This window comes from Lissotriton vulgaris, chromosome 5, assembly GCF_964263255.1.
Source record: "Lissotriton vulgaris chromosome 5, aLisVul1.2, whole genome shotgun sequence".
Classification (NCBI taxonomy): Eukaryota; Metazoa; Chordata; class Amphibia; order Caudata; family Salamandridae; genus Lissotriton; species Lissotriton vulgaris.
The window spans coordinates 2,013,424,125-2,013,437,699 of record NC_141693.1 but is presented as its reverse complement, the minus strand read 5'-3'; the positions used below and the strand labels follow the sequence as shown (position 1 = coordinate 2,013,437,699).

At 46.6% G+C, this 13,575-nt stretch overlaps 1 protein-coding gene across 15 annotated transcripts in view; it reads right to left on the bottom strand.

Moving 5' to 3' along the window:
- Positions 1–13,575, bottom strand: part of FNBP1 (formin binding protein 1) — an 887,470-nt gene that overhangs the window by 168,302 nt on the left and 705,593 nt on the right. For 8 of the 15 annotated variants that reach the window (XM_086924825.1, XM_086924826.1, XM_086924829.1 and 5 more), the window contains 2 exons: positions 6,397–6,506; positions 5,780–5,912 (listed from right to left, as the gene is read on the bottom strand). In XM_086924825.1, coding sequence (XP_086780951.1) covers positions 5,780–5,912; positions 6,397–6,506 — 243 coding nt within the window. Of the gene's footprint in view, positions 1–5,779; positions 5,913–6,396; positions 6,507–7,837; positions 7,853–13,575 lie in introns of all 15 variants that reach the window. The other 7 variants (XR_015296123.1, XM_086924822.1, XM_086924824.1 and 4 more) reach the window with 1 other exon arrangement.

Sequence of the window (13,575 nt, the reverse complement as noted above, 5' to 3'; positions counted from 1 at the left end):
GGTCAGACTTCCTAAGTGGAAGAGTTTTAGCCAGGTAAAATTTCAAAACCCTCCGGAGATCTAGAGAGTGTAAAGACCTCTCCGGGGGAGTGGCTCGATGAGGGAAGAAAGCAGGCAGAGTGATGGTCTGATTGATATGGAAATCCAAGACCACCTTGGGCAGGAAGCCTGGATGTGTTCTCGCACCACTCTATTGGCATGAAACACTGTGTAAGGTTCCTTGCAACACAGGGCCTGGATCTCGCTCACCCTGCAGACTGAGGTAATGGCTACCAAAAAGGCAGCTTTCCAGGTCAAGTGCTGCAAAGATGCCGTATGAATAGGCTCGAAAGGAGCACCATCAACTTGGTAAGACCGATGTTAAGCTCCCAGGGAGGAGAGGGGGACCTCACTGGTGGAAACACTTTCTTAAGCCCCTCTAAGAAATCTTTGACCACAGGCATGAGGAAGAATGAGGTCTGAGAAGGAGACTTCTTATAGGCTGTTATTGACGCTAAGTGATCCCTGATGGAGGGGTACTTGAGGCCTGATCTTGCCAAATGCAATAAGTGTGGGAGAATCACCTGCTCATGACCTTGAATCAGATCAAGAGCATTGTCCATACACCAAATGTAAAATCTCTTCCACTTGAAAGCATAGGACTTTCTGGTGGAGGGCCTCTTCGCTTCTCTCAGGTTGTCCATACAGTCAGCCGAGAGGTCTAGGTGGCCATACTGGATGAACTCAGGAGCCATGCTGTCAATCGAAGGGAAGGGAGATTGGGGTGAAACACCGTCTCCTCGTCCAGTGTGGGCGGCAGGGCAGCCTCCGTGAGGAACCTCTGACAGCTGAAGGAGATCCGGGTACCACCACTGGCGTGGACACTCCGGCGCTATCAGGATCATCCTGGTGTTGGTCCTGTAGAATTTCTGTATCACCGCTGGGATCAGAGGCAGTGGAGGAAAAGTGTACAGCAATGTCTGAGAACAGCTGATCAAATGTGCATTCCCCCTTGATCCCTTCTGGGGGAATATGGACACGAAGACGGGGCATTTCGTGTTTGCTGCGTCTGCGAACAGATCTATGTCTGGTACGCCCCATTGTCGAAACACCTCCTGCACAACCTCTTCGTTGAGCACCCAGTCGTGCGCTTCTACGAAGTCTCTGCTTAGGCCGTCCGCCTGAACATACAGGATTCCTGGAAGGTGAACTGCAACGATGGAAAGACCTCTCGCCAGAAGCCACTGCCAAATGGATTGAGCTTCCAGAGACAGAACTCGTGACCTGGTGCCTCCTTGTTTGTTCGGATAGAACATCGTTGTTGTGTTGTCTGTCTGAACTTGAATATGGCTGGAGTGCATAGACTTGAGCGCCAGATAGACAGCCTATAGTTCCAAGAAGTTGATATGATAGCTTCTTTCTGTCTCGGACCAGAGACCTTGTACCTGCAGCTGGTCCATATGAGCATACCAGCCGTGCATTGAGGCAACCAAGACCATTGTCTGCGTTGGAGGTGACTGATGAAACGGAACTCTTGCAACAGGGGAGAACGTTTCATCCACCATCTGAAGCAGTCTCAGGCTACTTGATGAAGAGAGACACGATCTTCCCAGTGGCCTGACCTCTGAGACCATTGGTCTCATGTGAAGGCGTGCATTGGGCACAATGTAGATGCACGAGGCCATCGATCCCAGTAGTGACGACACTTGTCTGGCTGTAGGACTTTGGGTGTCGAGCAGGGTGCGGCACTTCAGAAGCATTGATGACAACCTCTACTCCAAAGAGCACACGCTTGCCTCTGCGGAGTCCAAGGAAGCACCCAGATATTGTATTCGTTAGGTGGGGTTGAGGACCGACTTCTTGTAGTTGACTTGCAACCCCAAAGAATGCATCAGGTTGAGATAGTAGGAGAGATGGCTCTGAAGCAGAACAGGAGTGGACCTTTTTAGGAGCCAGTCGTCTAGGTAGGGATAGACGAAGCTCTTTCGCCTGCGGAGGAAGGCAGCCACCACCGCCATGCACTTGGAGAATGTCCGGGGGGGCGGATTTAAGGACGAACGGAAGCACTCGATACTGGTAGTGGTGACGGGCTATCTGAAATCTGAGAAATTTGCAATGCTTTACTAAGACAGGTATATGAAAGTAAGCGTCCTGCAGGTCGATGGCACACATCCAGTCTCCCTGGTGAAGGTGCGGAAAGATCTGGTGCAGGGCTAGCATTTCTCCTTTCTGATAAACCTGTTCAGCAGGCGCAGGTCGAGGATAGGTCTGTACTCTTGCGGAGGAGGAGACTTGAACCTCAGCAAGTAACCATGCTGCACAATATTCAGCACCCATTTGTCTCTTGTTATGGCTTTCCACTGTTCCAGGTGACAAGCTACACTACCTTCCACCAGAGTGGCGAACGGTTGCGGAGGAAGCAACAACTCAAGGCTTGGGAGGCTGATTGGAGGTGGACTGTTGTCTGTTGTTGTTGCCTCTACCTCTCCCAGGACGTCTTTGTTGGAACTGGGATCTTTGTTCGTTCTAGGAGGACCATTGAGGGGTTTGAACCCTCTGTTGAAACGAACATTTGTCGCCCTGACTGAAACGTTTCTTGAACTCATTGCGCTTCTCCAGACCAACCGCCTTAACAGTGTCCATCTCAGCCTTCATTTTGGTCATCTAGTCATCAGCGTGAGCCCCAAACGGAGATGATCCATTAAATGGGAGGTACAGAATTTTCTTCTGGGCATCAGGCTTGAGGCGCAGCCAGTCCGAGCGTCGTGAACAGACTCCATGTGAGTAGCCATGAGCGGCGAGATCTGAAGCGTCTGCTGCAGCACTTATTACCGGATTAGCTACTAGCCCTCCTTCCTGTAGAGTTTCAGTGAAATCCTGCCGGTCTTCTTTGGGAAGCTTCTCAGCAAAAAGTGTGAGGGAGTCCCAAAGAGATCTGTCGTATCTCCTGAGAAGGGCAGAGGCACTCGCAACCTTCATTGATGACGCTGAAGTGTTGCACATCTTCCTCCCATATGAGTCCATCTGTTTGCTATCCTTCTCAAGAGGCACAGAGGATGAGGTAGAAGCGGAGTAGGACTTCATGGCTGCGGCCACAATGACGGAGTCCGCTGGTGGATCTGCCCTGAGAAACAACGGATCCTCTACTGGAGCCTTGTAATTTTTGGCGACTCTGGATGGCACGGAACCTACCGTCGCAGGAGTGAGGAAGGTGGCCATCGCCGGTTCCAAGAATCCAGGCACCAGTGGTAGCAGCGGTCTAGGAGCTGTCTGGTGATGCAAAGTGTCAAAGATGACAGCCGTGGGAACCACGGGGTATGCAAAGTGATGTTGAGTTTCTTTGCACCCCTACCCAGAACATTTGTGAAGGTCGAGATGTCATCTATGGGCGACAACCGTGATGGAGGCGCTGAGGAGAAGGTCGGAGTGTAGACCCGGACCGTAGATCTTGTAGAGGAAGACCATGTAGGTGACCTTGGGCGCCTCCTCTTATGGGGCCTGTCATGATGACGTCTGTGATAACACCTAGACCGACGTGTAGAGGGCGATCTTGGGCTGGAGGGCGATCTTGGTCTGGAAGGCGCCATTGGTCTGGAAGGCGCCCTTGGTCTGGAAGGTGATCTTGGCCTGGAAAGCGATCATGGTCTTCTAGGGGGAGACTTCGAGGGTCCAGGCGGAGTGCTTGTCCGAGGAGTGGGCCCGGATGGTGAGTACGTGCGGGAGTAATCCGAGTCTGGACTACTGCGCCCACCTGACAGAGCGCCTTGCAGATAGCTAGCAAGGTGACAAACTGCGAGCCCTCCCCTCCGCAGGTTTGGGGGATGCTTCTGGTGAGATCTCCACAATGTGCAGTCCTGGAGATGATGACCGGTCTCCTGACGATGATCTGGACCCGGGATCTGACTGTCACAGGGACTCCGCAATTCCCATGACTTCTTCTTTTGACGCCGAGTGCTTCGACGGCAATGAGGTCTGGGTCACCAGCGGCGTCGAATGAGGTCTCGATGTCCTTGACGTCGATCGCCTGCGGCGAGTTGGAGACCTCGACGTTGATCTGCTACCACGTAGAGTCGACGGTTATCTGCCATAACGTCGAGTCAATGGCGATCTTTCACGACGTCGTGTCAACGGCGAACCTTCTTGCCGTTGTTTCGACGTCGAGTGATGGGACCTAGACTATCCTCTCGACGGCGGCAAGCCCTCCGGCGGCGAGATGTTAGCCGTCGTTACTCTCGGCACTGACCCACTCGAGTGTGGTGAAGAGTGTCTCGACGTCGACGGAAGCCTCGAAGTCGATGGAGACTTAGGTCTCTTAGCACCCACAGCCTTCGAGCCCGAATGTGTGGTGCCTCAACGCCGACTTACTTGCATGCGGTGGAGACTCTCGACGACGTCGAGATGGTGTTCCTGAAGAGTGTCTGGGCTTCTTTGATGGCGACTTCGACATGGACGGTGAATCTCTCGTCCCCTTTCTCTTCCTAGGGTCAGGAGGTGGAACGTCGCCGCTTTTGACGTTGCTTGCTGGAAGATGATGTCCTGGAGCCTCCATGGCCACCCACCTGATGGCTCTGGTCTTTTTCCAGCAGCGCATGACGTTTAATGCGTTCCCTGTCGCGCAAGGTCCGCATGGAGAACTTCTGGCAATGATGGCACTGGTCAGGATTGTGAGATGATGGAAGACACACAATACACAACAAGTGTGGATCTGCCAGTGCCATTTTCTTGTTACAGGAAGGACATTTCCTGAATAAGGCTGGTATTCTGACTGGAAAAAAATGATGGAAGACCACAAAACCAGCAGCAGAAGCCTTTAGAAACAAGAAAACGTAGAATTTTCTGAAAAATTCTCTTCAAAATCAGTTTTAGTGAAAAAACTGAAGAGCTCAAGCTCCAGGATCCTCTCAGAAGGAGCCGGAAAAAAGAACTGACCTAACTGCCACCTGTGGTGCATCATGGGAGAAGGGGGTCACCTACAGGTCTTAAAGGCACGGTACCCCCTACTTTAATGTCTTAAAGGCAAGGTGTCAGTTTTCTTTGTTTCCTTATACTCTGCTGCAGCCTACTGGCAAATGCCTGCAATTACAGGTTTTTCTATGGCAATAAAGCATTGTTGTATGACAAATGTTTACTGCTCTTTCTTCCTTAAGAGTTGGGAGAGTATAGGTGCTACTATGCAAACCTATGAAATTTCAGCATTTTGCCATTTTGGAAATATTTTAGGCTACATGTATATGTTTTCACATATGCATATATATGTATATATATGTATTTTCTATATGCTCCGGGATCCCGCACAAGGGCGTGGGATTATTAATAGATTATGACTATTGATGAGTATCCCCTGGATGAGAACGAGGCTGCCTGATGTTTAAAACATATAATAAGGCTCAGAGGCGAAAACAGACAACTGCAGGTGCCACCACATATGTGCGCCCAATCTCAAAGCACAAAAAAACAACATCAATAGGTGAGAGACCTCCTTAACTGCCCAAGGTGGAGAGAAGATGGTTAGGCTTACAGGACCTGGGCGGAGATAAAGGGATGGAGCGGCTAAGGTGTCAAACAAGGAGGCTTCTGATCTTATGCGAAAATGCAAGGCTGATAATGCCATCCAACAGCTTAGATATCACTTATGCAGGTCTGATGGGTTCAGCATCATCAAAGAACAATGTATGTTCTCTGTATATCCCCCACTCTGGTATTTCAGTGGCAACACCACCATTCCTAAAACACATTGAATGCTTCATTAAACCATAACAAAATATAATAGAAGAAAAAGAAGAGCAAAGCTCACAGGTACCTCAAACTTCTGTGCTTCCAGTCGCAGTTTCTCGATGTTCTGCTCAATCTCGGGCAGCTTTTGATCGACACTGGCGGCGTCTCCCATCTGGGGGTTTTTACTGTACACATCCTTCATCTTCGTCAAGGCATCTCTGTACAGGACAGAGGCACAATCAAAAGCAGGACTGGTACTCTCAGAAGACTGTTTCAACCACTCACACGGTCCTCAGAAACCAGTCTAAACTGACCTCAGGTACACTGACAGCCCAAACTCTGCCAGCAATGCCCTAGGTATGGAACTGGTGAATGCATTGATTCATTAAGTAAAACATTATAATCTCTGAATTCATGGGATGGAGTCTAACAGCCTAATAAGGGAAGTAGTGGGCTGTAAACTTAAAACAAGAGAAGGTTGGAGCATTCCATGGGTGGGAGCAAACACTCAATTATTGTTATTTTCCCAGACAATGGCTCATGAAGCCTGGACAAAGATGCTGCACAATCAGAGCACCGTGCTTCTGAAAAGCATACTGGGTCCTGGTGCTTTCAAGCCCTCCCAGTGAGCCGGGGTAAGGAGCATGGCACAGTGAAAGAACTTGGTATAAGCGCAAGGCAGAGCCAGTAGAGTTCTCTTACCGCTGATCCAGCTCTTTCTGTAGGTCTTTGTTCAGCTCGTCCACCTTCTGTTGCAGTTTCTTCCTTCTTTGCTCCGGCGGGAGGTTGCTGAAGTCTTCGGGGCTTGTACCCTTCAGAGGAAAATATACATCACAAAACAGAACCCCTTGCTGGGTGAGAAAAACTAGAGACCAGACAGCATGCAGGAGAGTCTGCAAGAAACAAGGCTCAAGCGTGAATGAAATATTTCCAATTTCTTTACATTACTTGATTTGCTTAGGCCCTAAATCACCTCGCAGGCCTTTGTGTCCCAAAAAAATGTGTCCACAAGCAAATACCACAAGAATATCTTCTAGGGGTCAGGACGAGAAGCTCTAAAAAAGATAAACTACATCTGTTAAACCAGATTCTCTTGCTACTGGTCTACATGCAATGGAACAGTGGAAGAGGGTCTGTAGACAAATAGACCTCCTTGAAGGGACACTTCTGAGCAAGTTTAATACTCGGTCCTTACTTCAGTAGATCAAGCATCCCACCAGCTACATGAATCCTGGCACATTGTCTTCCAGATCACTCGAGTAACTCATCTCAAGTGGTCACCTCTCGCTGCCGATTGTGGATGCAGTCTGTGATAGACTAAGGCTGTGTTCAGTGGCAGGTAGCATATCTTTTGATGAAGCGGCAAACCTCTGCTATCTTCATTAAACAAAGACTTTACATTTGATAAACAGGGGCCCTACTACGCTCACTGCTGTCTAGATAACCCCGATGGACTCAACCCTAGCTGAAGAGATGATGCTTGACTTACAGGACATGTTGCGGGAAGAGAGAGGAGGCTGAACACTTTTTGCCTTCATGAAATGCAGAGGAAGTCTGCACTACCCGCCTTGAATTGGCGATGCATGCTCACACTGAGCGTGTTGTGTCAAGGAGCCATAACATCTGACAAACACATCTTTGAGCTTGCATTACAGCGTCAAAATCAACTGCCCTTTAAGATTAAACATATGCTCTGATGAAACAAATATCTAAGGTTCCATTGTCCAAAATATAAACTCATGAACATTTCAGCTTCTTCTACTGTTCAAGCATTTATTTTGAGGGCTGACGCCTAGCCGAGGTCAGGAAGTGAGGTTCAGGTTACAATCATGTGTTAGTAGCTCATTATAGGAACATTCATTTTCTGATTTTGCAAGCAATGTTTGATCATTGGATAACCCTTGTAAGATCAGTTACTAAAAAAAAGCTGTGTTCTAGTCATCTAGACTCGGTGCATGAATATTCAAAGTTAATTGATTAAGAAACATTTAGTTGCAGATAAATAAACAAAAACAGGAAATTAATTCAAGGGCCTGTGCTGCTTGTGTCAGGTCACACGTAGAAACAGACACACAAAGGTGACACAAAAACACACATGGTGGTGAATCACAACACAAGTGGTTCATGCTGCAACAGGGCTTACCAGCTTCAGAGAAAGCTTCATGGAAAATTGTAGGGTGTGGGGAAAAAAAGAGAAAAAAAACAAGAGCACATGAGTAGACAATGAACTTTCAAAGGTCTGATCCCCTGGTGACAACTGAAACATCCTTTTCACAAATTTGACAACAAAAAGAATGAAAAGCTAAGAGATCTGTGCCAATGTTCACAAGCCCAGCCCAGTCTTGCTGCAAATCTGCCTTTGTCCTTCCTGAGCACTGTGATCTTGGTGCACAAATAGAGAGTATTTAACAGCTTCCTCTGGTAGGAGTAAAGAAGCTAGCCACCCGATGCCCCTGAGAGGAAGGCAACAGAATACGCAGGAATCAATGGAGGAATCATAGAACGCGTGAAATGGGCCCACCTGAAGGCTCTGATAGTTAGGCAGTTACTGGAAGAATGCTGCTGCCTCCATCACCTCAAGTTCCTTCTGCCCCTTTATCTGGGATTCTCCGCTGTACGAGGTCCTACAAGTGACTCTATATTTTGATTACACAGAGATAGATAGATAGATAGATAGATAGATAGATAACGCCACTCTAGTATTAGTTGCTGCCTAAACATGGTCGGGTTAGAGCCTCATGCTTATACGGTGGTTGGTATTCGGGATTCTCGTCTCACTGCACTTAGCAAACCACCAGTCCCCTTGGTCTTTCAACATTTTAAAGCGTTTTGTTCTTATACATTCTTTATCTTTTTTACTGTAAAATTGCTCATTCTTTTCCTTTGTTGGAGGTACAATACTTTTATCAACTAATTAAGGGGTAAATCTGGTCTCTCCTGTGTACAGAATGATCTCCAGTCATGTGTACTACTTCTACAATGGCCAATGTCTACCTCTACCATGCTCTGTAGATCAAACATGGAGCACTATCGGAGCCAGGAGAGCTTTTCAACTCCAACTGAAATGGTCGAAGCCCAACGGGGAAACTCAAGAACTACAGAGAGCCTTTGGCAAGGAGGCGATCGGAAAGAGGGTCATTGAGGGATCCATTTGACGTGTATATTACTCTGCTGACTTCATTGGCTGTACCGTTAAAGATGTGTTTAGGCCCCTTCCCCAAGCCTGGTTGTGTGAATTAGGATTGCAGAACTCAGGGCTTCTCTCCATGTCACAGTTCTTTTTTAAAAGGCTGTACTTTGATACTGGTCATTTAATATCTCGCTAATCAATACTTTTTTAAATGTGAGATATTGAAATAAATGGACACAACCAGGTCTCCACAGGTAGCTAAATTGCACTGTACTTCCCCAAAAGCATTATCAGACCAAAGTAGTGGTGGTAAGTGCACCCCGCCCTTGTTTCAGAGTTGGTTCTGATACAGCCAGTTTGTTGTACTCAGAAGAGGACAAGGTTTATATACGACACAAATGAGAATGTTAGGGCTGTTAAAAACATGTATCTGTCATCATCTTTGATCAAAAGGTAGAGGGAGGCTTGAGTGCTCTGGAGGCTTGGTGTCTGAGAAAGCCACTTAAGCACCCCAAGCACATCACCTTCTGCACTTAAAGAACAGTTACTCGAGATGTCTTACTAGTGCCATTCGTTTTAAGCAACGCAGCAGACCCCAGGGGTTCTTGACCAGTAGGAAAAGAAACTCCTCACTTACCTGCAACAGTACTTTGACCACCTAGGATAATTCTAGATTGTCATCCTGTTCATTATTGTTCTATCTGGTGGATGACCCAGAAATGTTCTTTGTCAAATATAATTTAGGTTGTCCTTTGGATTTCTGCCATAGGAGATTGTATGACTCATAATTCCATCCAATGTAAGCCAACCCACCACAATCACTCTGTTCTCTGTTGGTGACCCTGTGGGCTTATCATATAATTGTTCCTACTCTTCTGCCTCTCTGCTACTCAGCCTCACTGAGAATGTTGGAGGAACACATGTGAATATTGGACAGGCTTCTCCAACTAATAGTTCGCGAGCTACTGGTAGCTCTCTGAGTACCTGTAAGTAGCTCACGTGTCCAGCTCAGCCTACTAAATTAGAAGCTTTTGCTTGAAAAATATATGTATACTTAAATTGTGTATTCAAGACGACAATTAGTGTATTTTCAGAACTCATAAGCTGATGTCTGGAGGAAAATGGTCGGTTTCCAAAATATTTAAATCTTAGTAATAGTATTTTCTTGTTGCCACTGCCATTGAAGCTATAGCTATTATGTTTTATAACTGACCCATCATTGTCCATTATTGCTGGCTATCCTGCCTGATGCACTGAGGTCATCACGGCTAGTAATCTTGCCTGGTGTGGTCACTGTCAGTAGCTGGGGATGCTTGTCATTGATGGTTGGAGTCTCCTCAATCAGTAGAACCTTTGTATCCGTCTTCGATCTTAGAATGAACTCGGCATACATTGGCAGACTGCGCATTGATTATTCAGTCCTAGTCTTCAGAGGAAGGTTTCAAAGTGCGAGTTGTAGCAATGCATATGCCTTCAAGTGGTTTGCCATTCTACTGCTTTCTGGCATGACACCCAGACTGAGGGTTTTTAACAGTGTGCACTGAAGACCATGTGTCTGCACTGTAAGTGTCCCTATGTATGCTAATGAAGGAGTCATGGTTTTGCTGGTTTGGGCTTTCATGCTAAATATACTCCTCGATCCACCGAGCACTTTAACACGTTGGCCTGATTTAGATCTCGGTGGACGGGTTACTCCGCCACAACGGTTAGGGATATTCCGTCCGCCGAAATGTAAATCCCATTATATCCTATGTGATGTCCATTTCGGCGGATGGGATATTCGTCACCGTTGTGACGGAGTAACCCGTCCACTGAGTTCTACATCAGGCCCCTAGTCACGGTCCTCCCTATTGAAGGTGAGGCATGGGAAACCAAGAGTTGCTGTACTGTCTGATCAGTTTTGTTATCAGCGTCTTCTAATATGCAACATGTGTGAAGCAGTTAGATTTTCAACCAAAGTTGGCAGTTGAATATTCAGATTGTGAAAGACCGCCACTACTTTCCTTTAAAAACAGAAATGCATGTGCTCTCAGCAAAGCTCAGGTGACTGTAGAAATCCGTCTTTAACGTTATATGTTTTAAGGTGGCCTGCTGTAGGCCGTGACGGAGGTGGGAAGCATTCTCTCTTAGACCTTCCGGACAGCGAGGAGCCTCACGCGCTGCTGAAGAGTCTGTAAACTGTATCCTGACTGCTGTCTAAGTTGAATGGAAATACAGGAACTTCACAATATATCGAACAATCACTTTTCTCTTCGGGACAACAAACCTGTTGGGTTTTTTCCATACTGTAAAACAAGCTGTCATTTTGCTTCCTAACACTTCTGTGGCTGTTAGCCTCTCTTCAGAATCTCCATACATGTCTGACAACTTTATGGGTCTGAATTCAGCATGCGTGATTATCAGTGGGTATCTGTATTGTCCCCCTTTACCATGAGTAACCATGGACTGGCAGTACCCTCCACCATCTCTCCAATGCCATGCTCATTAAGTGAGTACCCTTGTTAGTGTTAATGGGCAGGCTGTAAGTGTTGGCCACATGAGGTACCACAGGGATGAAGGAGAAATCATATGGAAGGATTGTTGACCCACTCCTCGACAGAGCATTCCCCCGAGACTGAGGGTGTGGACACCTGGAAGTGAAGCCTCCACATTTTCTTCTGCTTCTCTTTAATAAATCTCACCACTTTGGTAATATATCCTCTGTGAAAAGCTGAAGTAGTTTGCATTCATGAGATATTCCCACTTGTCTGTGATGCCATTACACATTCCTAACAGTGGAATTAATGAACTTGCAGATGTTCTACATGAGATCCACCGCACACCCTGGAAGTAAGACATCTGCTGTAACTCTTACAGCTGAGACTACAACCGAGAAAGATACTCCCACCATCAATTTGTGTCCATCAGCACAAGGTGTTTATGATCTTTTAAAATACAAGCCCTTGGTCATCTCATCTCCTCGGTGACTGTGACAAATGATTCCTGAGCAATCTGTTGCTGGGATGGATTTGGGGGTTAAGTCTTCATTGTAACCAAGATCCCAAATTGAAGCAAGAATTCCATGATCTTGTATTTACGTTTTTAAATATTTCACAAGAAGTGCTAGAAATCATTCAGCTTGGACATGCCTACGCGTCAACTGACCATAGAGATTAAGAAAGATTAAAGAAAATTTGAGATCATTGTAATGTAAATATACATTTAAAAGATGTGGAAACATCACAATGCTTATTATAAGACAAGAGACATGCTTAGCCGATGCTGGTTAAGTTTTAGACGCGTGTTACAGTGATGGTGGCGAAGCCTCCATACTCTAGTACCTGCCACATTAGGTAGCTTAGCCCCAGGACACCTGTATACTGTTCTGGCCATGAAGGATGAATTAATTCCCCTTTAGCCGCCACGCGTCCACATACGACTGATTTCATGTGCTGCCACTACTACTAAGAATTTAGTGGACAGTCTTACCCCCGACTTAGGGCCAAATGGAAGAACTTTGAACTAATCTTCCCACCTGCCACACCTCTTCTCTTAGAAATGGGTACAGTGTGTGGGGGATCTTGGGGTGTGATTGATTGTCCTCAGATAGTCCCTCTCTCTCTCCTAGCACTGGAATGACATTTTGAACATCCAACAACATCCTCATGTAATACTACAAGGACCGCAGGTCCACCAGGGCTCTCAATGTTAACTGTGTACTTACTGCCGCAAGAAAAAAACACGGTCTTCGTATTCTTAGGATTTATGGTGGTTGGCTTGTGTCTTAGAACTGTGCGATACCTATGTCTTATTATTGCAAGTCCCATTGATTTGAGGTATTTCCTGACACTTCCTTTGCTAAACCCTCGCATATCCCTTGACAGGTGTTGAGTGCTACAGGGAACAGATGTTTTGTCACTTGTAGAGGATCTGGCCCTCTTCCTTACCTCTATCCTGAAAGGTTGGTCTTTGGCGGAGTGAGAACTGCTGTCATGAAGCTTTTATCTAACAACTTTCTTGAATATGCTGGGAGTATATCAGTTGTTGATACCCCTTTCTGCCCATTGTCATCTTTGAGTTGGAGTCTCACTCTGACATGTTGCTCTGTTCTACAAAGCCCTATCTCTTCCATTTTCGTTGTCCTTTTTCTTGCGCTTCAAAGGCTCTTCTGCTTAGTGTCCATAGAAGTATGCTTTGTCAAAAAACATGTATCAGTTACTGCAGACTTAAACTCTGGTTTTAGCCATGATTCTCTCCATTTTGCAGGCCATGTTGTGGAGCTGTTGTTTCTGATAGAGTCTTCTAACCACAGATGCCTCACCTTAGAAAATTCCCCAGGCCTCAGAATGGATCCCAAAAATCTTGAGCAGTACCTCTGCGCGCTTGCAGGTGACGCTGAGAAGCTCTGCGTCTGCATCTTTCACGTCGGAGGTGACGTGTGCAGTGCCTATAAAGGTGTATTCTCAGCATGCCGACCTCAATTCCTTTCTTTCGGCTCAAATAACATGGATTCGGAGAGGTATATCATCACTTTTTGACCACTTTGTTCGACCTTTTGATGATCATTTTTGAGCAATTTGCTCCCACTGTGATAGGGATATGTACCCTAACAAACCTCCGTTTTTTAAATCTTGTGGGGAATATCCTAGACCGATGCCGGATTCTGATCCTCATTTGGTCAGTCTCTGGTGCCTGGAGTCGGGCATCAACCCCAAGGCCTAGGCAGAGTGCAAGACAATGAACCTCAAAGTGATACGCAAGCGGGAAATGAA